The following is a 27938-nucleotide window of genomic DNA, read 5'->3' on the forward strand; positions in this document are numbered from 1 at the left end:
GCAAGACTGGGAAGAACAGTAAACGTTAAGAACAGTGGAGGAAGGGCACCTGGGTGGCTCGATCGGATGAGTGTCTGACTCCTGATTTTGGCTCAGGTGATGATCCCAGGATCAGGGTCATGGGGTCAAGGCCCGTGTGGGGCTCCATGCTGAGTGTGGAGCCTCCTTGAGATTCATTCTCACTCTTGCTCTCTCCCCACTGCCTGCTCACACTTGCTTGCTCTCTATCTAAATAATAAATTTAAAAAAACAAGGGAGGAATTCTGCATAAGTAACAACCAAAACTTAATTATTTTAGCAACTTGATTAAAAGGAACAAGTGTACAATTGAGATCTTTGACATTGTAAATGATTTTTCATGTTTATTTCAAAGTAGCTTGGGAAGTTAGTCTTATAAGCAGACTTTATAGGGAATGCAAAGCAAATAAAAAACAAGTAATAAAATAATTGTTACAGCATTTTTTACTTTACCCTTTTCAGTACATTTGCACATTCTGGATAAAGTTTTTCTATGAAGCAATTGAGAGATTCTGTTAAAAGTGTCTTGAATAACATCATTCAAATTGAATATAAAATACTTTGTGGTCCCTTCAGCATGAAGATGCCTCACACCCTGGTGGTCTCTTGAGTTAGTTCTCATGTTTCAGCACCTGCTGTATGGAGTGACTTCACACCATGCCCAGGATGCGGGCCACCCACCAGCTGCATGGCATGACAACTCGGCAGGCGGAGCGGCAACCTTGATAGTTGTAGGGCCACGGATAGTAGCCCCCCAGGGGCTCACAGATCTTCTGGCAATGAGTGTAGCTCCGCCTACATTCTATGCAGCAGATTCCTTCGTGATCCAGTCTAGGGTCGAATGTCATGCCTTCCCCTTCCTGCTGCTGTGAAATAAAAGGTAATTGTCTTTTCTTCATAATGAGAATTCGATAGCATGCACATTATTTTAAAATAAGATCCTGAATATTTCACTGGTACAAGAAATAAGTATCACTTTCCGTAAGAAGTTTTTCAGTCTTCTAACCTGATAATTCAGAATTCCTTCTAAAAACTCAACCTCCATCTGTCACTGGCAGGAAGGTGGTTTTGATTTTTTTTTTTTTAATGTCATGAAGTTTCTCCATACCTTTAATGAACCGTAACTCAGTAGTGCCTCGTTTTAAATAGACTAACAAAAAGGAAAGCATGATTCAAGAGTGGCATTTCTGCCACTGCTAATTTTAGTGGAACACTAGTGCCATTTTGTACTGATGGACTCCACACTCTTGGAGCATCTTTTGAAACTCATTGCTAAGCCAACAGATTGCTATTCTAACTGCACTAGCTGAAAACGCTGACGTCTTTAGATTCTGCCTTCATTTCCACATAAGGGGTCTGTAACACTCAGGAAACGGCACCATAAAATATGGAAAAATTCAAGACCTTAAACTTGACTTTCTAATTTCTATGTGCCATTATTATAATTACATAAAATCATGGATGGAGTAAAAATCACCTGCAGGGTTCCCATTTTCACTGCTGAAGAGCTCACAGAACTAGAAGCAACTTGCCCTCTGCCAAATTTATGTATCTGGTTTTCCTGTTCATGGATTTCTAGGGGTACAGATTGTGTAATATAGTATTGAATTACATTACCAAAAAGCCCTTAATGTATGTTCTTGATTCAGTTGAAGACTCCACTGAACTTGGGCAGATGCAGCACCAAACATAGGTTAGGCTTGAGCTGAGTGAACCTAGCAAGCCTATCACCTCTTCTGGTATACAAAAAAGTCTTGAATTTTTTGGGGGGGAAGGGGGGGTACTTTTTACTATTTTACAGTATATCAAACACTGGAAAGTGGAGAAAACTGTGTACCAAACATCATCTAGTTTTCATAGCTGTTAACCTTTTGTCAGATTTGCTTGGCTTTTTCTTTTCCGAAGTATTTTAAATTTGGAAGTGACCTTAGAATTGAAGGTATTATGACATTTCACCCATAAATACGTTAGAATGCACCTCCAAAACAATATTTTCCCTACACAGCTACACTGCCATTACCGTACCTAACAAAATTAACAATTCCTTAACACCATTTGATATACCCTATGTTCAAATTTTGTCACGAAAATATTTGTCTTACTCTCTTAAACCTTTTTTTTTTTTTTTTTTTTTTTTTTTTAATTCTTCAGGCTCTTCTCATTTGTTTCTCTTATTTCTTGAACTGGGTTCATCAGGGACTGCAAAAAGAAAACCACCTAATTAATTGTAGCTGACTCTTCCAGGGCAGGGGGAGTCAAAAGCCTGTTGGTTGTGGCATTTCCTCATCTAATAGTTGAACAAAGGTGTGTTAGGATTTAAAAGCTGGGAGGATCTCTCAAAGATACTTCCTCTCCAAGGATATTTCCTTAAAGAAACTTGTGAAGGATTGAGGTCATGGGGAGATGTTTCTGCTTAAACCTGAGCATGAGATAAAAGGAAAAAACTGATACAATTGGAGTTTTCAAGGAATTTGGATCACTCAAGTCTGGAAGCAAGGCAGACAGAGTCACATCCTGCCCTTCTGTGACGGGGCTGATGCACTCATCGCCTGAACCAGATTTAGCTAGCCCAGCTACCTGGGGAATAAACTATATTAAATTTTCTGTTGGCCTATTCAGATTTTATTTCTTTTTTATTATTTGAGCTTCAGGGAATGAAGTACTATGGTGTCCTGAATTTTCCAATAGGCCGTGGGTTATTTAAAAAATACATTTTGCTCTAAATCATTCTAAAATTTATTAATCTAAAATGATAGACTAGAAAATAAGGACTGAATAGGCTAGATAGGAAAAATATGCAAATTAATTGCCTGTCTATGAAAAGATGCTCAACCTTACACATAATTAAAGACAGGCGAGCTAAAACAATGAGAAGATACATTTTTACAGCCAAGAGACTGGTGAAGATTTTTTTAAAGTTTGAAAATAAATTAGTCCCTCTCTTTACCACGTGAAGATATGTAGCTGGCATAATTCCGTGGGAAACAATTTGGCATCTCCCATTAAAGTAAAATTCTCATCTTTGACCCAGTCAACCCATATATCAGCATTTATGCTAAAAATACATTCCCACATGTGTACAAGAGGCATAATAAGACTAGTAATTAACGTTGAGCAAGTTCATGCCTACTGTGCCAAGCACTGTGCTAAGAACTTCACCTGCATTACCTCATTTACTCCTTCCCATAAGCCTATAGGACATGTACAAGGTTGTATACTATTAAGAGTATAAGAACAAAAGATAGGGAAATAATTTACATGTCCATCAAAGTAGAACTAGTTAAATTTCTGTGCATCTATCCATCCACACAATGGACTATGATGCAGCCATTTAAATGAATGAGGCAAGGGGTGCCTGGTTGGCTCGGCTGAATAACCCAACTCTTGATTCCAGCTCAGGTCATGATCCTAGGGTCATGGGATCGAGCCTCTCACCGGGCTCTGCATTGAGTGTGGAGCTTGCTTAAGATTCTCTCTCTCTCTCTCTCTCTCTCTCTCTCTCTCTCTGTCTCCCTCCCTCTTCCCCTTTCCCTGCTTGCTCTAAATTTTTTTTTTCCAAATTAAAAGAATTTGGGGCACATGGGTGGCTCAGTTGGCTAAGTGTCTGACTCTTGATTTTGGCTCAGGTCATGATCTCATGATTGGTAAGATCAAGTCCCATGTTGGGCCCCACTTGGGATCCTCTGTCTCCCTATCTCTCAGCCCCTCTCCTGCTCATTCTCTCTCTCTCAAAATAATAAAAACTTTTAAAAAATAATAAAAAGTAATAAAATGAATGATGTAGATGTATGTAGAAGATACAGACCAGTCTCCAAAATACTGTATTGTAACTGGAAAGAAAGCAAGGTACAGAAGTATCGTATGCTCTTTTGTGTTAAAAGTGTGTGGTACACTTTCTTATACAAAGAAATTGGGCAAATAGCTGTTGTTAATACATTGCTCTGGGGAAGGTGTCTGAGGTGGAAGAGAAACACATTTCATTGTGTATCCTGTATACTTAAAAAAATATATATATGCATGTATTTTTTCCATTAAAAAATTAGTTACAAAAATTTACTACTCTACTTTTACTCCCTTCAGAGTATAGTAATGGTAAATAATATTTTATTGAAGATTGGAAATATTTAGGACATTAGTTTCATCCTTATAAACACCAGTTCCCAGTGTTTCAGACTAAGGTGTTTTATCTGTGTATGAGTCTGTCTCCCTCCTGGACTGAGAGCTCCCGAGGGCAGAAGTTATCTCCTGGCTGTGTGCACAAGGCCTGGAAAAGAGCAAGTTCTCAAAAATGTTGAATGGATGAATAAAGTGGATAAGAAGGGGGAAAGAGAATACTTTCTTTCTGGATGTTGTCTCTAGGGCACATTCTTAGAAACATTTTTTGAATAATCAAATTCCTGATATGAATTTGTCTTTATGGATTTGCCTGTGACTCAAAAAAAGGAGAGCACAGAAAACAACTTTGAGTAAGGGTTACAAACAATCTGGATCTCACACTACAGAGACCATGCTTCAGTGTAATCTTACCCTCATTTATTTGAAAGTTCAAGTAGACATACTGCCACTTCAATGTTATGTTCAACGGATTTGTCTGAGCATGTCACGAAAACATCAGTACGTACATGGTAAGGGTTGTCTGGATTGAAGGGTTCTGAATCCTCTTGAACACTGGGTCTGGTTTCATTATTTGGTTCTCTAGGGCCTGGGTTGCCCCGTGGTGCACTAGGTGGTCTCCTTGTGGTAGTTGTAACAATTTTTCTTACCAACTCTCTTCTTTCTCTCTGGATTTCTACAAAAAACAAAACTAAGTTAATCCATTTATTTGGATAATTAAGGAAGTACTGTATCAGGGTAGAAGCATAAATGGATATCAAAAACATTGGACTAAATATGGAAATTTGTATTGATGATTTTTTACATAATAAAGCATATTTCAGAGTCTTGGGTTAGTAAACAAACAGATAACCAGAATTTGGTTTTACAGTCCTGAGACAGGTATTCTAAGGTAGCTGACGAAAATCCATTCTCAATCCTTCTTCTTCACTTACCTCTACTATAGGCGCTGAGAAAGTAAGAGAGACCAGATGAAACATTTTGGGCCAGTGAGACATAAGCAGAATATATTGGCGCAGTTTCTGGGAAAGCTTTTGCTTTCTTGGTAAAAGAGGACTGGTACAGCTTTCTCTGTCTTGTCTTCTTTTCTTGAGCATACATATATGTGGGTTATGAGAGCCAATTTGTGACCAGAAGGGATAGGCACAAGGATGATAAACCAGTATGCGATGGGTAGCAAAATGGTAAGTTAGAAAGAGCCTTGTGATATAGCTGAGTAGCTGATAATGCCAGAAACCTCCCTCCACACTTTTGATTGTATGAAAAAAGTCAACCTGTATCTATTGAAACCACTGGTGAACAGGTATTCTGTTAACTTTCAGCCCTGTGCATTTTTTGTCTTTTATTTATTTATTTTTATTTAATTTGTTTTTTAAACTTGCATCCAAGTTAGCATATAGTGCAACAGTGATTTCAGGAGTAGATTCCTTAATGCCCCTTACCCATTAACCGCCCCCCCAACCACTCCAGTAACCCTGTTTGTTCTCCATATTTAAGAGTCTCATGTTTTGTCCCCCTCCCTGTTTTTATATTATTTTCTCTTCCCTTCATTTATGTTCATCTTTTGTATCTTAAAGTCCTCATGTGAGTGAAGTCATATGGTATTTGTCTTTCTCTAATTTTGCTTAGCATAATACCCTCTAGTTCCATCCACATAGCTGCAAATGGCAAGATTTCATTCTTTTTGATTGCCGAGTAATACTCCATTGTGTGTATGTATATAAACACACACATACACACACCACATCTTTATCCATTCATCCATCAATGGACATTTGGGCTCTTTCCATACTTTGGCTATTGTTGATAGTGCTGCTATAAACATTGGGGTGCATATGCCCCTTTGAAACAGTATACCTGTATCCCTTGGATAAATACCTAGTAGTGCAATTACTGGGTCACAGGGTAGTTCTATTTTTAATTTTTTGAGGAACCTGCATTCTGTTTTCCAGAGTAGCTGCACCAGTTTGCATTCCCACCAGCAGTGCAAAAGAGATCCACTTTCTCTGCATCCCCGCCAACATCTGTTGTTGTCTGAGTTGTTAATGTTAGCCATTCTGACAGGTATGAGGTGGCATCTCATTGTGGTTTTGGTTTGTATTTCCCTGGTGATGAGTGATGGTGAGCATTTTTTCATGTGTCGGCCATCTGGATGTTTTCCTTGGAGAAGTGTCTATTCATGTTTTTGCCCATTTCTTCGCTGGATTATTTGTTTTCTGGGTGTTGAGTTTGATAAGTTCTTTATAGATTTTGGATACTAACCCTTTATCTGGCATGTCATTTGCAAATATCTTCGCCCATTCCATCAGTTGCCTTTTAGTTTTGCTGATTGTTTCCTTTGCTGTGCAGAAGCTTTTATTTTGATGAGGTCCCATAGTTCATTTTTGCCCTTGCCTCCGGAGACGTGTTGAGTAAGAAGTTGCTGCGGCCAACGTCAAAGAGGTTTTTGCCTGCTTTCTCCTCGAGGATTTTGATGGCTTCCTGTCTTACGTTGAGGTCTTTCATCCATTTTGAGTTTATTTTTGTGTATGGTTTAAGAAAGTGGTCCAGGTTCATTCTTCTGCATGTCGCTGTCCAGTTTTCCCACACCACTTGCTGAAGAGATTGTCTTTATTCCATTGGATATTCTTTCCTGCTTTGTCAAAGATGAGTTGGCCATACGTTTGTGGGTCTATTTCTGGGTTCTCTATTCTGTTCCATTGATCTGAGTGTCTGTTTTTACACCAGTACCATACTGTCTTGATGATTACAACTTTGTAATACACCTTAAAGTCCGGGATTGTGATGCCTCCAGCTTTGATTTTCTTTTTCAAGATCGCTTTGGCTATTCGGGGTCTTTTCTGGTTCCGTACACATTTTAGGATTGTTTGTTATAGCTCTGTGAAGAATGCTGGTGTTATTTTGATAGGGATTGCGTTGAATATGTAGACTGCTTGGTTAGTATTGACATCTAAACGATATTCTTCCTATCCAGGAGCATGGAATATTTTTCCATTTGTGTGTGTGTGTGTGTGTGTGTTTTCTTCAGTTTTCTTTCATAAGCTTTCTATAGTTTTCTGTGTATAGATTTTTCACCTCTTTGGTTAGATTTATTCCTAGCTATTTTATGGTTTTTGGTACAATTGTAAATGGGATCGATTCCTTGATTTCCCTTTCTGTTGCTTCATTATTGGCATATGGGAATGCAACTGATTTCTGTGTATTGATTTTATATCCTGCGACTTTGCTGACATGGATCAGTTCTAGCAGTTTTTTTTTTTTTTCAACGTTTATTTATTTTTGGGACAGAGAGAGACATAGCATGAACGGGGGAGGGGCAGAGAGAGAGGGAGACACAGAATCGGAAACAGGCTCCAGGCTCTGAGCCATCAGCCCAGAGCCTGACGCAGGGCTCGAACTCCCGGACCGCGACATCGTGACCTGGCTGAAGTCGGACGCTTAACCGACTGCGCCACCCAGGCGCCCCCAGTTCTAGCAGTTTTTGGTGGAGTCTTTTGTGTTTTCCATATAGGGTATCATGTCATCTGCGAAGAGTGAAAATTTGAACTCCTGGCCGATTTGGATGCCTTTTATTTCTTTGTGTTGTCTGATTCCTGAGGCTAAGACTTCCAAACTATGTTGAATAATAGTGGCGAGAGTGGACATCCCTGTCTTGTTTCTGATCTTAAGGGGAAAGCTCTCAGTTTTTCCCATTGAGGATGATATAAGCATTGGGTCTTTCATATATGGCTTTTATGATCTTGAGATATGATCCTTCTATCCCTTTCTTGAGGATTTTATCAAGAAAGGATGCTGTATTTTGTCAAATGCTTTCTCTGCATCTGTTGAGAAGATCGTGTGCTTCTTGTCCTATCTTTTACTGATGTGATAAATCACATTGATTGTTTTGTGGATATTGAATCAGCCCTGTATCCCAGGTATAAATCCCACTTGGTCGTGGTGAATATTTTTTTTAATGTATTGTTAGATCTAGTTGGCTAATAATATCTTGTTGAGGATTTTTGCATCCATGTTCATCAGGAAAATTGGTTTATAGTTCTCCTTTTTAGTGGGGTCTTGTCTGGTTTTGGAATCAAGGTAATGCTGACTTCATAGAAAGAGTTGGGAAGTTTTCTATCCATTTCTATTTTTTGAAACAGCTTCAAGAGAATAGGTGTTAACTCTTCTTTAAATGTTTGGTAGAATTCCCCTGGAAAGCCATCTGGCCCAGGACTCTTGTTTTTTGGGAGATTTTTGATTACTAATTCAATTTCTTTACTGGTTATGGGTCTGTTCAAATTTTCTTTTTCTTCCTGTTTCAGCCTTGGTAGTGTATATGTTTCTAGGAATTTGTCCATTTCTTTCAGATTGCCCATTTTATTGGCGTATAATTGATTTTAATATTCTCTTATTATTGTTTGTATTTTTGCTGTGTTGGTTGTGATCTCCTCTTTCTTTCTTGATTTTATTTATTTGGGTCCTTTACTTTTTGATAAAACTGGCTAGGGGTTTATCAGTTTGGTTAATTATTTCAAAGAACCAGCTTCTGGTTTCATTGATCTGTTCTGCTGAGGGTTTTTTGGTTTCAATAACATTGGTTTCTGCTCTGATCTTTATTATTTCCTGTCTTCTGCTCGTTTGGGGTTTTATTTGCTGTTCTTTTTCCAGCTCTTTAAAGTGTAAGGTTAGGTCGTGTATCTGAGACCTTTCTTCCTTCTTTTGGAAGGCCTGGATTGCTATATACTTCCTTCTTATGACTGCCTTTGCTGCAACCCAGAGGTTTTGGGCTGTGGTGTTCTCATTTTCATTGGCTTCCATGTACTTTTTAATTTCCTTTTAACTTCTTGGTTGGCCCATTCATTATTTAGTAGGATGGTCTTTAGTCTCCAAGTATTTATTACCTTTCCAAATTTTTTCTTGTGGTTGATTTCGAGTTTCATAGCATTGTGGTCTGAAAATATGCACGGTATGAACTCGTTCTTTTTGTACTTGTTGAGGGCTGATTTGTGTCCCCGTATGTGATCTATTCTGGAGAACTTTCCATGTGCACTGGAGAAGAATGTGTATTCTGCTGCTTTAGGATGAAATGTTCTGAATATATCTGTTAAGTCCGTCTGGTACAGTGTGTCATTCAAAGCCATTGTTTCCTGGTTGATTTTCTCTTTAGATGATCTGTCCATGCTGTAAGTGGGGTGTTGAAGTCCCCTACTATTATGGTATTATTATCAATGAGTTTCTTTATGTTTGTGATTAATTGATTTATATGTATTTGGGTGCTGCCACATTTGGAACGTAAATGTTTGCAATTGTTAGGCCTTCTTGGTGGATAGACACCTTAATTATGATATAAAGCCCTTCTTCATCTCTTGTTACAGTCTTTATTTTAAAGTCTAGATTGTCTGATATAAGTATGGCTACTCTGGCTTTCTTTTGTCTACCATTAGCACTATAGATGGTTCTCTATCCCCTTACTTTCAATCTGAAGGTGTCTTTAGGTCTGAAGTGGGTCTCTTGTAAACAGCATATTTATGGATCATGTTTTCTTATCCATTCAGTTACCCCATGTCTTTTGATTGGAGCATTTAGTCCATTGCCATTTAGAGTGAGTACTGAGAGATATGAATTTATTGCAATTATGTTGCTTGTAAGTTGGAGGTTCTGGTGGTGTTCTCTGGTCCTTTCTAGTCTTGTTGCTTTTGGTCTTTTTTTTCTTGTCTTTTCTCCCTTCAGAGAGTCCCCCTTAAAATTTATTGGAGGGCTTGTTTAGTGGTCATGAACTCCTTTAATTGTTGTTTGGGAAACTTTTATGTCACCTTCTATTTAGAATGACAGCCTTGCTGGATAAAGAATTCTTGGCTGAATATTTTTCTGATTCAGCACATTGAATATATCCTGCCACCCCTTTCTGGGCTGCCAAGTTTCTGTGGATAGGTCTGCTCTGAACCTGATCTGTCTTCCCTTGTAGGTTACATACTTTTTTTTTCTCTTGCTGCTTTCATGAGTCTTTCCTTACCTGAGTATTTTGTGAATTTGACTATGATATGCCTTGTTGATGGTCGGTTTTTGTTGAATCTAATGGGAGTCCTCTGTGCTTCCTGTATTTTGATGTCTGTGTCTTTCCCCAGGTTAGGAAAGTTTTCTGCTATGATTTGTTCACATAAACCTTCCACCCCTTTTTCTCTGTCTTCATCTCTGGGACCCTTATGATTCTGATGCTGTTCCTTTTTAATCAGTCACTGATTTCCCTAATTCTTAAACCGTGCTCTTTTGCTTTGTCTGCTCTTTTTTTCTGCTTCATTATTCTCCAGTAGTTTGTCCTCTATATCGCTGATTGGCTGCTCTGCCTCATCCATCTTTGCCACCATGGCCACCGTGGCATCCATTCGAAATTGCAGCTCAGTTATAGCATTTTTTATTTCATCCTGACTAGCTTTTACTTCTTTTATCTCTGCAGAAAGGGATTCTAATCTATTTTCGACCCCAGAAGTATTCTTATTGTGATTCTAAATTCTGGTTCAGACATCTTGCTTGTATCTGTGTTGATTAAGTTCCTGCCTGTCGTTTCTTCCTGCTCTTTCTTTTGGGGTGAATTCCTTTGTTTCATCATTTTGAAGGAAGAAAAGGAATTAAAGTAAAAAAATTAAAATTAAAAAATTAAAAACAACATACATACACACAAAAGTCAAATAAATCATGCTAGATCCTAGATGTGTTTTAGTCTGGGTGTTGAAAGGAGCTTGATAGATTAGGGGGAGGAAAATATTTGAAAATTTGAAAAAATACAATGAAGTAGAATAAAATGAAATGATGGAAGTAAAATAGAATTTGAAAAATTTACAAAAAAGTAAAAAATATAGTAGAAAAATAATTTTAATAAAAATTGAAAATGAAAATAAATTTTTTCTTTCTGTATTCAAGAAAAAGAAAAGAAAAAAAAGTGATAGATGGACCAGCAAACAGACTGAAATAGAATTGAAATTACATCGTTCTCCCCTAGAAGTCAAACTCTGAAGCGCTTTATAGTCTGCAAACTAAGCAGGCTGAGAAACTTGAGGTGTTCCTGAAGAGCGAGGTTGGCTCAGTTGGGCGGGGCTTAGTGTAATGGCTCTATTCTCCACTAGATGGCACTGTTTAGTTTACTGGGGTGGATTGTTGCCGCGCTCGTTGGTCCGTATGCGCATGCGCGGGAAGGGTGAAAATGGCGTCACCCAGTTGCCCAGTCTCTACTATCCAAACTCCATTCTCTCCGATCCGCTGTCGCACACCCGTCCTTTGTCTCCAGCTTCCGTCCACTCCCCGCTTTTACATTGTTCGTGACCAAGCCATCAGGTTAAAGGCGGCACGTCCCTCCTACGGTGTGGCTCCCTCTCGGATGCAGCTGTGTTTCCCAACCCCTCACTTCTGAGGGACTACGACTTTGACCCGCTCAGATCCTCTGGGGGAGGTCTCACTGAGCAATGGCCAGGTGCTGCCCGACGCAGGAACGTTTGTGGGACCCTGCTGCTGCCGATGCCCAGAGACTGGCTGGGTGCCAGCCCACCCCAGAAAAGGTTCACGCCATCGTGTAGCAGCGTTTCAGGGATATGGAAAATCACAACATGCATCTGGCACCAGGCTTCACCCTTAACGTCCTGTTCCAGAAGCAGCGAATGTGGTTGTTCTCCGGGGTCTGCTGGGGTGGCTACAGATTCTACCAAATGTCCTCCCAGCAGGGAAACCGCCTCTGCCCGTGGCTTGAGAACCCCTGGACTTCACTCTGCTCCTAGGGATTCGCCCTTCCCACCAGAGCTTCTCCAGGTAACGAGCTGTGGAGTTTCAGACTCTGTGCTCCCCCTCTTTATAGAGTCTTAATGGAATTTAAACCCTCGCCTTTCTCCTTTCTGCCTGTTTTGTTCGGTCCCGGCAGCTGTTTCCACTTTTCCACTTTCTCTCCAGCTGCTTGTGGTGGGGGCGGGGGATGTACTTTTCCCATACTTCCCCCCCCCCCATCTCCATCCTCTCTCCACAAGAAAAAACAGCTCCCTGCCCTCCTCAGCTTCTCTCTCCCTCACTTTACCTTTCCGCGCCGCGTACCTGCTGAATTCTGTGGTTCAGGTTGTGCAGATTGTTGTGTGATCCTCAAATCAGGATTTGGTTGATTTGTGTTGATTTGGCTGTATTTCATGGACGTGAGACGCAAAAAAAAACCTTCCATGCTGTTCCACCATCGTGACTCCTTGCTGTTTGTTTTTAAGTAAGCTCCACGCCTGTCATGGGGCTGGAACTCCCCAAGCAGATATCTAGATTCACATGCTTTACCAGCTGAGCCAGCCAGGCACTCCAGCCCTGTGTTCTTAACAGGTTGACTGTATATGTATAAAGCTTTACAATTTTTAGGAGATTTGTTGTCTTAGTTGATTCTTTTAAAAATCCTATGGGTGGGATAGAAAAGGCAGTAACTTTTATATGTGAGGGCATCGAGGCTCAGAAAGACCAAGTGACTTGGCCAAGATCACAGAATGGGTGGCAGAGACAGGAGCCAAACGTGACCTTCTCTGGCTCCCAGCCCAGTGCTCTAGTTGATCACACAGCCACACGGGTCCCATGGTTGCTGAATAACAGACATGGAAAGTAACCACCCAATGTGGGCTTTGGTGTCTCTCGGAGTCTGACTTTCTTCATCTGTAAAACGGGGATAATGTATCTAATTCACCGAATGGTGACAGAAGATAGAGTTGTGCCTAAGGGTTTTACTATAGCATTTGGCATATAATAAGCACTCAAGTGTTAGGTAATGATGATTATAGCATGCTGTATTATTTCTGAGAACTTAGATGTGCTTTAGAGCCATGGAGAACTTCCACAGACAGCTTCTGGGTTTCTGAGTTCATGGTTGGAGAGGCATCAGGGAGACCTGGATTCAAATCTCAATACCACTTCTTTTAACTAATTGAATGACCTCAGGCAAGCTGTTTAATTTCTGTGAACCTTGGTTTCTTCATCTATAAAATGGGACTATTTGTAGTTACTAGGACAGTTGTTGGCAAAAAGTAACTGAGGACAAAATAGAAAGCTGTAGCACAATGGCTGGCACAAAGCCAGCGCTCAGCGACCCTCACCCTTCCCTGTGACCTTGCCCAGCCACCATTGTCTCTTGATAATACAGCTCTGTGACCTGCCAGCTTAAAGATCCAAGACAGAGGTTGCTGGAGTTGGGGAGTTTGTTTTTGTTTTTTTGGTGTTTTTGTTTATTTTTGAGACAGAGAGCATGAGCAGGGGAGGGGCAGAGAGAGAGGGAGACACAGAATCCGAAGCAGGTTCCGGGCCCTGAGCTGTCAGCACAGAGCCTGACGCGGGGCTCGAACTCACGGACTGTGAGATCATGACCTGAGCCCAAGTCGGATGCTTAACCGGCTGAGCCACCCAGGCGCCCCTGGGGAGTTTTTTTTAGAATTAGGTGGTTGGGACCAACATCCTCAGAGGGGGTTTACTTTCTTGATTTTATTGTTAAATGTGACATTTATGAAAGACTGAAAAAAAAAATCCTTCATCTTTAATGTGTATAATCCGCCCCGTGGCTGTACCAACAGTTACTTAAACCTTTTCATCACTGGGGGCATTTCCACTTTTCTGGTGTTGTGCATAACATGTAATTTTGGGATGGGTCTGGTGATGATTGAATACTTAAGAGGTGGTCCTGCCTGTGTGCTGTGAGGGGCCAAGCTCCATCTCAGAGGTAGGGAACTCGCTCTTTCCCAAAGGGTGAAAGCGCTCAGTCAGCCAGACAAGCACCGCCTTCGCACGGCCACCACCCCCCCCCCCCCCCCCCCCCCGCTTTGCCCTGCTGTGTTAGGTTTCCATAACAGGGCGTGTTCGCTTGCTACAATGTAAACTTCTGTTCAGTGCATCCCAATTACCCGGCACAAGTAAATGGCATGTAATAAGCCTTCAAAAAATGTTTGTCCAACAAATGAACGAACTCACTGGGTAAGAGGCTTGTCCTCACGAACAGGAAGTGATTAGAGAGAGCTCTACATGGGAGCATCACCTGAGGCTCCGACGCGGCAAGGTGACAGGTATTGGAGGAGTAGTTCCTGGGGGTGGGAAGCAAGAAGCCCATTCCCTGTGGATGGAAGTGAGGAATCGAAAGCTAGACCTTGGCAAACGGCCACAGAATTGTGAGTTGCCAGCACCCCCTGGAGCAAGAACAGGGAGGGCAAAAGTGACCGCCCTTTTGGCAGCCCCCTCTCTGGCCCCTAGGGGGTGACAGACACTGCTCATGCCTGTGGCCTCAGGATCCTTCTCAACTCTCCTTCCAGTGGCTTAACAATTGAATCCTATTTGCTTTGCCTGGGCCAGAAAGGAACCATCTTATCCAAGCTTTGGGACATAATATTTGTGATCCAGAGGAATGAATTAGCCATGGCAAAACTGGAAGCCTGAACTTTCTAAACCTGGTCAGGTTTTGTGTGTGTGTGTGTTTTTTTTTTAATTATGGTAAAATATACATTAAAATTTACCATTTTAGCCATTTTTATAATTGTATAGTTGAGTGCATTCACATTGCTGTGCAAACGTCTGTCTCCATAACTTCTTCAGTTTTGCAGAATTGTAACCACACCCTTTCAAAAATAACTGCCCATCTCCCCCTCCTAAGCCTGGTGGTCTTAATGCCTGTATTTTATTTCCATGCTGCTCTCTCTGTGTCCAATAAAATCTTTCAGAAAACAGTATACCTCAGCTGTGCTGAGAGAAAGGCCCTTTTCCCACACTTGAGCCAGAACTACTGAGTAGGCCTTTGGGGGGCCAGTGGGGTGACTGGTGGCAGTGACGAGTGAAGGTGCCCTGGGGACGGAGAAACTTGGCCCTCGGGGCTCACCTGCCCTTCACCCACTGATGGCTCAAAGGTATGCTCCAACCAGGGGCCCTTCATTTCTTTTCACCGGACTTAGGAGCTCATGCTCAAGCCCTGAACTTGAAGAATCTCAGCCTATGGCCACAGCAGCTTTTGGCTGCCTCATAATTCTAGGTATGAGTATAATAAAGATTCAGCAGTATGACAGCTTCTTAGGCCCTTGATTCTCTGCCCTCGGAATAAAAAACATGTAAAATTGGAAAGTGCAAACAACTTAGATTAAGGAGCAGAGCAGAAAGAAGGGGGAGTCTCGTAAATAAAAATGGCAGATGATGCAGTAATGGTGAGTCTCCCTGATCTGCTTCCTGTTAACCCTGCCACTCAGTCCCTTCCCTAAAACATTCATGGTTGTCACCTTCCTTCTCTTTGATCTCTCTTGCCAATTACTGAGACACTGTGACTTGCGTCCTGATAAGTCTTCCTTGTTACATGCTCAGGCCTGTGGAGGGACTCAGGAAACATATCAGCAGCATTAAAAGAATTTAAAATGTTACCTTTTGGGTATGTTGGCTTAAGCCAGAAGATAGGAAGGTCACCACAGAGTTCTAAGACCTTAGAACTCAAGAAGCTGTTGTCCTTCACGGGCTGGTCGACAGCCACCCAGATAAGAGAATTTTCTTCATACTTGACTGGCATGATCTTGCCTTCCTGTAAGTTCAGTAAAAACGAAATGCATTGAGCAGAGTGGACGGTGAAACATGCGTATTAAGAGTCACGTGCTGGTAAAACATTATTTCACCTACTAAAAACTTAATGAGAATTGTGCGTGTGTGTGAGGGGATGTGAGCTGTGTGTGGTGTGCGTGTGGCGGGGTGTAGGCGGGGGTATGTCATGTGTGTGGGATGAGTGTGGAGATGTGAGTGTAGGGGGTATTGTGGGGTTTTGTGGTGTGTGTGTCGGATGTCGGTGGGGGGCAGGTAGTGTGTGTGGGATGAGTGGGGTAGGGGGTATGTGTGGGGTTGTCGGGGGGTGTCAGTGGGAGGTATACAGTGTGTGTGGGGTGAGTGTGGGGTGTGTATGTGGGGGGGTTTGTATAGCATTGTGGGGTGTGAGTGTGGGTGTGTGTGTGTGTTTGTGATGCGTGTAGGGGAGTATGGGTTGGGGGTGTGTGGTGTGTGTAAGGGGGCATGTGTGGGGTGCGCTGTGTGTGTCTTATCTCTGTAGCTCTCTTCACAACATTGTCTTCGCCCTGCTTGTCGCCCTGCCTTGCATAACTGAAATGTGTGAATATTGAGTGTCCTGAGTGGAAGTGAAAATTACTTGCTACCAACTTTGAGATTTAGGTTAATCTGATGTTGCTGATCAAAGATTTTTTTGAGGAAAAGCAATTGAACGGACTCTGAAATCCTGTAAAGGGATAGAGGAGCCCTTCATTTGAAGTGAAAATCCTTTGGGGTTTTGTTCTGCAGCCTCCGAACAACAATGGAAAAAGCAAGCGATTGGTTCTTTAATGTCTTCAGTTCAAAGTATTATTTAACATAAACCATTTCTACATTTCCCAGCTATAACAAAACACATTTCAGATGTTCCTCACATCAAGCACACCACTGAGATTTCAGAGTTAAACCCTGAATTTTCTTCTACAGCGAAATACTGAGAATGGTCTGATAACCCAGGAGACAAATTTATTTTGCCAGGTTGTTCCTTTCATGTATTTATTAGTTTGCAATAGGTTGGAGAAATTAAAATGTTTTCTCCATATTTTCAGCTAAAAGCAGCACTTCATTTATGCTTTCTCCCCGAGGCTTATGGTTGCATGAAAACAACTTAAAGTCATTGGAGGAAGTTAACACTCAGGTAATCCAGTTATTTACCTTAAATTAAATGGCTCCGTCCAGGAAATGAATACTCTTTGGGTATAGCAGCTTTTTAAAGTTCTACAAAACTGATGAAAATTTTATAAGAGCAAGTGGTACATAAACCTACTCCATCATAATCTAAAGCGCGTGGGGAAAGAGTGGGGTGATGGGGATAACGCATACATATGCATCTTACAAGCTAGGAATGTTAAGTCAACTTACGGCACATGGTCTCAGCTGCCCATCCAACCTCGTCTCTCCCTGCCCTTGCAACACAGTCCCGCTTCTGTGTGAGGCAGCAGTGTCCCCGCCCCAGGAGAGAGGCTGGCTGCTTGCTTTCTCAGACCCTCCAGTGGCTTGGGGTGCCCTAGACTATGCAATTCACACTGAAGTCTACTGGGGGGCTGAGAAACCTCCTGCTTTTCCTAATTAAAGGGAACTCGTGCTTGGCACTGCTCAACCCCTTCTGACTTCCGTACTCGAATGCACGGTTGATGTTTTGGAGCTGGAAGGAAAGGCCAAAAAAAATCAGCAATGCTGGCCACCGAGCCAGTGCCTGCAGCCACCTCCTTCCATATCGGCTACTGTGCAGAAAAACAAATCCTTTTTGTTTCAGTCACTCTGGGTGTAGTTTTCTGCCACTGACATTCCTAATCCAAACAAACACGTTGCCTGCATTTGACTTGTCCACCAGAGGGTCCACCAAGCACAATATAAGCAACTAAAACACAGAAAAAATAATTCAGCTTTACGGTCTAAGAAAAGAATCAGATGCAGGCAAAGCTGTAAAAGGCTAAACTGGTCATCACTGAATTATTTCTATATTCAAATAATTACTTTGAATTATTATTTGAAATAGTGAAAAATTAAAGATGGCTGAAGTATTCAAGAGCAAAAGACTTAAATTATAATCATCTGATGACGTATAATACCTCCATTATCATCTACATTTTAGAATAACTAAAGTTAGGTGAAATTAATAAGAATGTAGAGCAATATAACTTCAGTTATGAAAAGGAAACCACACATCCCCGTGCATTAAAAAAATTCGCCAAAACATTAACATTACCTATCTGTGGATTATGGCTACGTATTGTTTCTAAATATCAGGAAAAAAATAACCTTGTTTTTAAAGAACCCCAGAAATGTACTGCAAACTTATGATTAGATCTCCATCGGCTATGTTAGGAGAGCTGGCTCTTCTGTAAGGCAGGAGAAAAGAACCAGCTCTATGTCCACTTAAGGAGGAAATGTAAAGGCTTATGCATTACAGAAACTGAGTCACAGGACTGTAAAAAATGGTAATGCAATAAGAAGTTCAAGGGTCAGGGTGCCTGGGTGGCTCAGTCAATTAAGCATCGGACTTCAGCTCAGGTCATGATCTGGTGGTTCATGGGTTTCGAGCCTGGTGTTGGGCTCTGTGCTGACAGCTCAAGAGCCTGGAGCCTGCTTCAGATTCTGTGTCTCCCTTGCTCTCTGCTCCTCCCCCAACCGTGCTCTGTCTCTCTCAAATATAAATAAACATTTTAAAAAATTTCAAGGGTCAGAACAAAGGAGCTCTTGGTCTCATTTTTATACTCCATACTAGTGGGTTCACACTAAGCATGGCATTCTGTTCTGAATGGCACAGCTCCTGAGGAACAAACTGGAATATGGTCACAGCCAAACGACTAGAGCAATGAAAGTCTGGAAACCGTCTCACAGGATGAATGGGGAAACTGGGAGCAGAGTAGAAAACTGGGGACATGATAGCCAGCTTTAGAAACTCACCGGTTTGTTTTAGCTTTTGTTTTGTTTTGTTTTGTTTTGTTGTGAGACGCCTGCTGCTCCTATGACGGCAACCAGGCAGTTTCCAGGCACCTCTGCTTACCCTTAGTTTTCCTCTTTTGCCTTAAGGGAGCTGATGATGCTTGCTTTCCCTCCCTCTCGGGGACCCAGGAAGGACCAAAGCTGATCATAATGGAATTAGTGATTTAGAGCAGCAGCCGTGTAGTCATTATCCAGTAGATTCTAGGGCCACCAGGACAGGATGCAGACCCTTAGTTTGTAGATGGCAAAACCGAGGTCCAAGGAATTGAAGCCACATCCACAGCAAGTGTCAGAGCTGGGATTCGAACCCACATTTTTCTAACTCTAAAGTCTATTTTCTTCCCACTATATCCTGCCACAACTCACATGCAAGGCAATAACACGTGGAACCACTTAATAAGCCCTAAAGTATCAAATAAATGTAACACATCAGATGTGTCTTTAGAACTCTGTGCAATTCTTAAAGTAAATTTTTATAAAATCAGGCTCAGAGGCAAGTTGTTAATAATAAATGGGAAAATTATACTTAAAATCCTTACAAGTCTGACATGTAGGAAAGGAATTCAATACATGTTAAGGAGCTTCACTGGGCTGAACTCAAGCCAAGGGAAAGAAACCAGGGGAGCCAGCTCAACTCAGTGTAGAGCACAACGGTTTGAACTGTCCCCCTCCCCAGGAAGTTGCCTGGCACCCAGGGAAGGGAGCACCCTGTCATTGCTTTCCAGCACAGCCATTGGAGATTTTCAGGAGGAACCCCATACTGATTGGAAGTGAGGCTAGAAGGCTCCTGAGGCCCCTAATGAAGATTCTGTTATGAGACGTCCTTTGTATTGTTTTCATTACTAATCGGATAGTTCCCCAACATTAGGCAAATGAGAGCCATGTGAAGAACGAGCCCTTTTATGCACTTTAAAATATGGTTTACTGGGGCACCTGGGTGGCTCAGTTGGTTAAGCGTCTGACTCTCATCTCGTCCCAGGTCACGATCTCACAGTTCATGGGACTGAGCCCTGCATTGGGCTCTGCACAGAGACAGTGTGGATCCTGCTTGGGATTCTCCCTCTCTCTCTTTCTCTGCAAATCCCCTACACATGCTCTTTCTCTCAAAATAAATAAACATTAAAAAATATATGGTATACCATGTCATATAAGAATGATCACTTGGAATCGCCAAGGAGGACCAAAATAGTTCCAACTCCTTTGGCAGAGAAGGAACAGAATCTATATTCTGGTCACAAAGCTATACAGGAATGAGAGACGGAAAGGGTTGTGGATTCAAATGATGCCTACCAGACCCCCTTGCTGTCTGAAGCACGCGGGCGGTACCCACCAATTCGGAGGAGATGCTCTGTTTGGTCACGGTGCCCACTTCAGGAACACGAGCCTTCACCTGTGCTTTGATGTAGCACTTTTCTCCTCCAGCAAAACGGATTCCGGTGATGCCCTAGGAAATAAAATTTTATCCATCCATCTATCCATTGGTTCATTTACTCAACGTGTTGAGTGTCTACCGCGAACCGGGCACTGTTCCAGGCGCTGGGTATGGGCATGAACAGAACAGATGGCATGTCTGCACTCACGGAGCTTACCTCGTTGTGTTATTTACCAAAAATAAAAGGCAGAGGGGAAGTCAGGTGGTGGTAAGTGCTATGGAGAAAAATACAGCAGAGTGTGAGACAGGAATGACAGAGGTGGTACTTTTGACAGTGTGGTCGGGGAGGCCCCAGTCAGGGGCATGTGAACTGACACGGAGTATGGTCATTGTTCCGTTAACCCAAGCAGGCTCAGATGAAATGCTGCCTCGTCCAGGCAGCTTTCTCTGACCCTGATTTCCCGTAAGCTCTCCAGTCTTCATTCCCTCTTGTGGCACTTAGTTCTCAGTGCCTGTGCAGTCACTCCTGGTCAAGGTCCTGGCCCCACTCAATGATAAGCCTCTTTGACATTGGTATCGGAATCTTTTATCTTTCTGGTGATCCCACGAAGGTTCTCAAAAGATGGGGGCCCAATTAATTAATTCCATGGATTCCGATTTTTCCCAGGTCACCCAGCCAGGGAAATAGCAACACTTCGACAACACCAGGAACTGACCTTTGTTCCTAGACCTTACCTGAGGACTCAGATGTTTTGTTCTTGTCCCCTGTGTGACACAAACAGTGTCTCCTCCTTGTCAGCCTAGGGACTGGCCTTAAGGGAAACCTCGTCCACGGGGCTCCGGTGTTGGCTGACAGCTCGGTGCCGATGCTACCTCGGGTGCATCAGGCACAACAGTACGTTCTGTCCCAAGAGTGTTTCCTTTCACCCTGCTGGTGAATTTCATGACGAGTGAGTGGCCAAAAGCAGTATGAAAGGCCTACAGATTTTATGCCCGAACAACATAGACACCAACAGAAACCCAAACCCCTCAACTTGTCAATCTGTTCAGTTGGGACAAATGTCAGGAAGATAAGGACCTTGTTCCAGCATCAGTGCCGCACAGTGGGGGAGGAAGAGCATTTAGAAACCTCCGGGGCTTGGCTCAGGACACTGCCCTCCTCGGTGAAGAACAGAGTCAAATGTAAGTCATGCCAGAAGACACTCGTGGCAAGTCGCACCGTTTGTAATCTGAGAGCCAGCAGCCCTGCAAACACTGGTGACAGAGCAGAGAGCAGAGAAGGAAAGGCTCGTTCTTCCTGAAGCTCCTTGTGTTCTCCCCTGTGGCCTAATTGGCCATGATCGCACATGTGACATGTTCGTCTTAGCATCACCTCTCACCCAGAGAGCGGTGGTAGCAACATCCCCTCACTCTCCAGGAGGAGGGACTCCAGGTTTACCGTGCGACTTCTCAACTCACTGCACCAAAGCCACCTGGACAGATTTTAAAACCATGGATGCCTGGGGCTCTCCCCAGAGATTCCCGTTTCACTGGCCTGGGGCAGTGCCCAGACAGTGGGATGCTTCAAAGCTCCCTGTGTCGTTACAATGTAAACCTGGGGTCGAGGACCATCGGGTTAGGGCGAAAACAACTTGTTCAAGGTGACAACGTTCTTAAATGACTGAAACCACCTGCTGTAGACTGACTGTTTTTGTCCCCTCACCCAAGTACCTATGTTGAAACCTAACTCCCAATGCGGTGGTATTTGGAGGTAAGGCCTTTGGGAAGTTAAAGGCAGAGCCCTCGTGAGTGGGATTAGTGCCTCATAAAAGGGACCCCAGAGAGCTCCCTCACCCCCCTTCTGCCACATGAGGACACAGTGAGAAGATAGGCCAACTATGAACCAGAAACTAGGGCCACCATAGACCCTCATCAGCTAGTGCCTTAATTTTGGACCAACCAGCCTCCAGAACTGTGAGAGGTACCTGCGGTTTAGAAGTCACTCCGTCTATGATACTTTGTTACGGCAGCGTGCGTGAGCTAAGACACAGCCTTTGAATCCAGGATTCTTCTATACCACCAGCTCACCAATTTTCCCTTGCATCAAAATCACCTGGAGGACTTGATAAATAAAATAGTGTTGGGCCCTGCCCCCGGAGATTCTGATCAGGTCTGGAGTGGGGACTGAACTCTGCACTTCCAATAAGCTCTTAGGTGCTGTCGCTGCTGGTGGCCTAGGGAACACGTTTTGAGAACCACTGTTCTCTGCTCTCTCCTGCAGACCTGCTGCTCGTATTCTGCATGCACATCTAGGGCTCGTGGTTTGAAAAACAGAAGGCAGTGGGGGGAGAGTACTGCTGCCCCCGTGCCATATGTCCTTTTCACTTCACACCCTTATATCCTCTGAATGTGAGGTGCGAGGGGAAAACACCATATAACCGTCGCCATATCCCCCAAGGAGAAAGCTGATTCTGTCAAAGGATTCACAGCCCCGATGTGAATCTCGTGTTGAGTTAGTTCTGACAGTCTACACACTGCAAAGAGAGCCGAAGCCCCGTAGGGATGGGTCCTGTGGGAAGGAATTCACACGTCTGAAACACCTTGTCTGGCTACAAAGCCATATCACGCAGCCAGATCTTCGAAGAGATTAAACAGCAGGAATGGAAAAGCACGAGAAAGCCAAGCAAACCTCCTGCTTCTGCAAACAAACAAGGCCTCAGAAGCTGGTGATAATGAAGAAATTTGCTAACAAAGATAATGAGGGAAGAGTCCAACGCTCTCACATTCTTTTAATAATTAGAGTCAGGCAATCTCATTGTAGCCGCACAGTTTTTCTTTCCAGAGGATCTCATAGGATTTCTGTGGCTTCAACCAGAAGTTCCCAACAAGTTCCCAAGAGGGCACTTTAGAAATCGTTCAGGGAGTTCTGAGTTGTCACAAAGACTGGGGCTCTCCTGGGCTTCCTCAGGCAGAGCCCAGGGATGCTGGGCCCCAGAGAGCCCAGGGAAGCCCCGAAGACCTGACTGCCCTGGGGCCTGGGGGAAAAACCTGATTGTAAGTATCTGTGCCTACACTCAAACACCCTTTTACGTATAAAGACAAAGCGACTTTTGGCAACGTTTCCATGTATGATGATGACATTCTTAGGAATGCAATTACTATGAAAATAGAGAGAAGATGGTAGTTTTGCTCACTGTTTGAGAAAACAGGCTGGTATTTAATCTGCCAACACACCCTTAAGTCAGTCTGCATTTTAGGCTGCGGCACTGACAGCAATTCACCTATGGGAGCAAGCATCTGACTTCAGGATGTTTTTGAGTTCGTCAGGCTGAGCATTAACATATTGAAGTCCAAGTTAGATTATAAGTTACTCTGGTTTTACTTTTCTTTTCTGTTTTAGTTGGGAGCCATGTTGACTTTGTAAACTTTTTTTGAGTATGGTTGACACGCAATGTGACATTAGTTTCAGGTGTACAACATAGCGATTCAACAAGTCCATACGTTATACAGTGCTCACCACAGGCATAGCTACCATCTGTCACCATACAACCTATTACGATACCATTGACTCTACTCCCTATGCTGTGCCTTTCATCCCCATGACTTATTCATGCCATAACTGGAAGCCTGAATCTCCCACTCCCCTTCACCCATTTTGCCCAACCCCTCATCCCTCGTCCCTTTGGAAACCATCAGTTTGTTCTTTGTAGTTGTAGGTCTGATTCTGCTTTTTGTTTTTTACTTTTTGTTTATTCATTTGTTTTTTAGATTCTATATGTAAGTGAAATCATATGGTGTTTGTCTTTCTCTGTCTGACTTATTTCACTTAGCATAATACCCTTTAGGTATCTATCTATGTTGTAGAAAATAGCAAGATGTTATCCTTTTTATGGCTGAGTAATATTCTACTTTATATCTATCTATCTATCTATCTATCTATCTATCTAATCTGCCTATTTATCTGTACCACATCTTCTTTATTCATCTAATGATGGACATTTGGGTTCCTTCCATATCTTGGCTATTGTAAATACTGCTGCAGTGAACACAGAGGTGCATGTATCTTCTCGAATTAGTGTTTTCATATTCTTTGGGTAAATACTCAGCATGAGAATTATTGCATCATATGGTATTTCTATTTTTAATTTTTTGAGGAAGGGTTATGTCGATTTTTGAAATCACTAACCTACCTATCTGTGAGGTAGGTTATGCTATTTTATTTTTCTCTAGCTTTGTAAATTAAAACTTTCAAATATACACAAAGTTAAAAGAAATTGTGTAGTGAACACTTGTATATACATATCAGTTTATTCTATCTTAATTTCTAACCAGGGTTATTATTATATAAATGAGTCATTAAGTCTGAAAGGGTTGGCTTAAACCAATAGCATTGATACTTTTGAGGGCAAAACTTTTTAGAACGTAACTCACGCACTCTGAACAAACCCCTTTTTGTATTCCTTGGGGTACTGACGAAGACCTTCCTTGACCCAACTCTAGTCAGGTTCCTCTGAGTCCTCTTTTTGCCTAGGCCCTGACTGTGGGCTCTGTCTTGGCCAGTTTATTCCAGTTTTAGCAAGTATCCTGCTGAGTCTGCCTTGATATCTGATCACCTTGGCTTGGCTTCAGAAAAATCCTGTTGGTTCGGTTTAGTAAAGAACTACTGTACCTCTTAGTAACTTTCTATCCACTGATATCCCCACTCTGCTCCTTGGCTATAAATTGCCCCTTTTCCTTACTGTATTCAGAGTTGAACGCAATCTCTCTCCCCTACTATAAAACCCCACTGCAGTAGCTTCCCTTGAACATGGTCCTCTTCCCTTCTTTAACAAGTGCCCTGAATGATTTTTCTTTCACACTATGGAGACTGGAGTCCTCTGTTCAGTGCTATTCCCTCTCAGGAGGGTTTTCTTCCTATTGGCTCCACTAAAACCTTGGTGTGGTCCTAGGTTACCAGGGGAGACTGTTCTCTTACAGTTCAGAGCCTTTCCTCATCTGGCCCCTGCCTCTGCTCCCCTTCCCCACCATTCTGCCATGTTGGGCTACTTAGAACTCAAGAGCAGGCCTGTGCATTTGTATTCAGTATTCCTCTGAGTCTCTACTTCTCTGCTGGTTGAAATCCTAATCATTCTTCGAGACCTGATTCAACTGTCACAACCTCTGTAAAACCTGCTTCAATGCCCTCAGTGCACACAACTGCCCCCTTCTGTGACCCACAGCACTGCGTTTATAGCTCTGTGGCAGCACATCTCCCAGGCTGACCCGAAGTCACTTCTGTGAAGAATGTCTGCGACCCCCAACCCACCCCTCCCCCACCCCCCGCACCCTGGTCATCTTTGCATCCCTCATGCTTCATACTGTCCCATGCACACAGTAGGCCCTGAAAAATAAACACCTCTTGGATCTGACTGTTGGTTTAATGTATAGGAGAAAGTAATAGTGCCAGTACCATAGTGGCTGATTCATGTGTTTTCAAAAGTCCAGGCTTGTTTAAACCCATAACAGGTTCTATCCATCAAAAAAATGTCCTACTCACCAGTTCTGACTTAGAGAAATGTGGAAGCTATCAAAGAGAATTGATCAGCTTATAAAATATTTGTGGCCCTGTTGGCTTATGAGAACAAAACACAATCAATACCATTATTAGAACCAGAGGATTATAAAACAGAAATATAGGCCTGGGATTAAAATATTTTAAAAGTATACTCCTGATTCATGCCCCTTTGAGAGAGATGGATCTTTTCTCATTCATCTGTGAAGCTACCTTTGCATATCTTGATACTGTGGCACATCATAGGTATTCAATTTTGTTCTGGATTGAATGATGTGTGTGTGGGAGTCACATTTTATCATTTTACATTGAGTAGTACAAAGAAAAAATGCTTTTGCCTTGTCCTGGGTCTGGCAGTAAAAGCCTTTAATAGGCCCAGAGAAATTATCTTTCTGCACTGACCAGAACCATTTGCAAAGCTCTGATTAAACGAAATACACCGGTCACATACAGGGCTGCAGAGCCCGCCCCTCCCCCTTCCCCAGGCAAAGCAGAGCCAGTCTCTGTCATGAGCAATACCTAACAGCACGGGAGTCCAAAGGTTAGCATCTGTTTGGTATTCAGTAGGACTTGTGAAATGCCTTTTGGCATCAGCAAAGGGAGTTCTTTCGTTCAAATGAAAAGCATCTCTGGTTTTTCTCATCAATCGGCACAAGGTGGGTCGATGAGATGTGTGCAGGCCAATAAACTATCAGAAGAGACATTATTTTCAAGTGCCTTTTTTCATTATGGAGTCTCACCTACTCCATCTACAGATTTAATGGGAGAACACAAACAGTGATGCCTCTTCCCCGTCTTAGAACAGGAAGAGAAGAAGATATTTATGGCCAACAGGAAAGAGGGCCAGGAATGATACTGTGATGCAGATGTCCACTGAAGCACAAAGCGTGAGGGCTAAATTGCCTGCAAATTGAACTTTTGAAAACAAATGTGTTCTCCCCTTTCAAAGCAGACGCGAATGTTTTATCAGTAATTGGCCACGGTCAGAAAACATAGGATTATAATAGGGGAATTACTCCACGCTAATTTTCTGGGTGAAATGGGAAATCTGAAGAATTGAGCAAAGTATGTAAATGGATCCCACCTGTTGTTGATCAGATTGTTAAGTCATTACAGTTTGCCTCTTGTCTCTAAGTTCACATTTCAGACTTTGCAACATTCTAGGATACTGAGTCTTTTATTCATCATGTTATAGAAAGCTGCTTGGAAAGAAATAGCTCTTTCAAGTCCTTCTACCAAGACTTTATATAGTTCCAAGAACTTGTTCTTTTCAGTGCCAAGGTGTTGTGTTTTTCATTCTGAAAATATAAAGGACAAAGAGTGGGCCTTTCTCAGGGGGAATATGCATGGGGGTCAGTGGCATCATGACTGCCATAAAGAACGGTTACATTGGGATGTGTGTGAGATGCTGCTTCTCTGGGGATTAGGAAAGTCTTCTGGACTTGCCTGGTTTAACTCTCTAAATGTGTGAAATATACTTACATTCTGGAAATCATTAACTTCAATTGCTTCTTCAGCTCCACTTCCCATTTTAAAGGTCTCCAGGTTGTTCCCAGCATCTATTTCCATTGACCCATCTTGTAATTTCCCATTGATACTCATGGTATAATGGACATTGTAAATCTGGAAGTGAACATAGGAGTCAGTGATGCTTTCCTTTTAGGGCAATTCAGGGCTTATCTTTAGACCTGCAGTATATGAAGTAGCTATCATATTTGTTAGAGATACACTGAATCATCACTAGTAGTAACAGATTTAGATATGAGGACTTCATCCATACACCCATCACTTAATACAATGATTTCTTTAAAAATACCTTCAAAGTAAAATCTTTGGTAGTCTCTAATACTAATTCAAATAGCTCGGTGATTTGCAGTCCTGGCTGCATATAAAAGTATCTGAGGAGAGTCTCCACCTATCATGCACGCGTTTCCCCCGAAAGAATCAAATCAAAACCTGCGGGGATGGGGCTTGGACACATATCTTTCTTTTTCTGAGTCAACTCTACTTTGCAGCCAGAGTTAAGACCCATCGATGGATAAATGGTTAACTGGATTGTTAACAAGTCTGTAGCTGGCGCCTCAATTTGAAAGTTTAAAAAAAATTTTTTTAATGTTTATTTATTTTTGAGAGAGACAGACAGACAGAGTGTGAGCGAGGGAGGGGCAGAGAGAGAAGGAGACACAGAATCCAAAGCAGGCTCCAGGCTCCAAGCTGTCGGCACAGAGCCTGACGCGGGGCTCCAACTCACGAACAGTGAGATCATGACCTGAGTTGCTTAACCGACTGAGTCACCCACGTGCCCCAGTTTGAAAGGTTTTTAAAAATCCATTGGTTAAGATTGGGCACAGAGTATGGTATATAGTCAGGACTGCAGGCAGGACTGGGATATGCCTGATACAGGCAGAGCAGCATTTGTGGAGT

The 27938-nt window shown here is 42.5% G+C and overlaps 1 protein-coding gene across 1 annotated transcript in view; it reads right to left on the reverse strand.

The window, feature by feature from the left end:
- Positions 1-250: 250 nt before the first annotated feature.
- Positions 251-27938, reverse strand: part of CNMD (chondromodulin) — a 33005-nt gene continuing 5317 nt past the window's right edge. The window contains exons 3-7 of the mRNA XM_047080513.1: positions 26997-27137; positions 19943-20056; positions 15499-15652; positions 4641-4807; positions 251-884 (exon numbers count right to left, since the gene is read on the reverse strand). Coding sequence (XP_046936469.1) covers positions 669-884; positions 4641-4807; positions 15499-15652; positions 19943-20056; positions 26997-27137 — 792 coding nt within the window. The 3' untranslated portion in view covers positions 251-668. The remainder of the gene's footprint in view (positions 885-4640; positions 4808-15498; positions 15653-19942; positions 20057-26996; positions 27138-27938) is intronic.

The sequence above is a fragment of the Lynx rufus genome, unplaced genomic scaffold, assembly GCF_022079265.1.
Source record: "Lynx rufus isolate CCGP_SWC_20201006 ecotype Redwood Valley unplaced genomic scaffold, mLynRuf1.p SCAF_1, whole genome shotgun sequence".
NCBI lineage: Eukaryota > Metazoa > Chordata > Mammalia > Carnivora > Felidae > Lynx > Lynx rufus.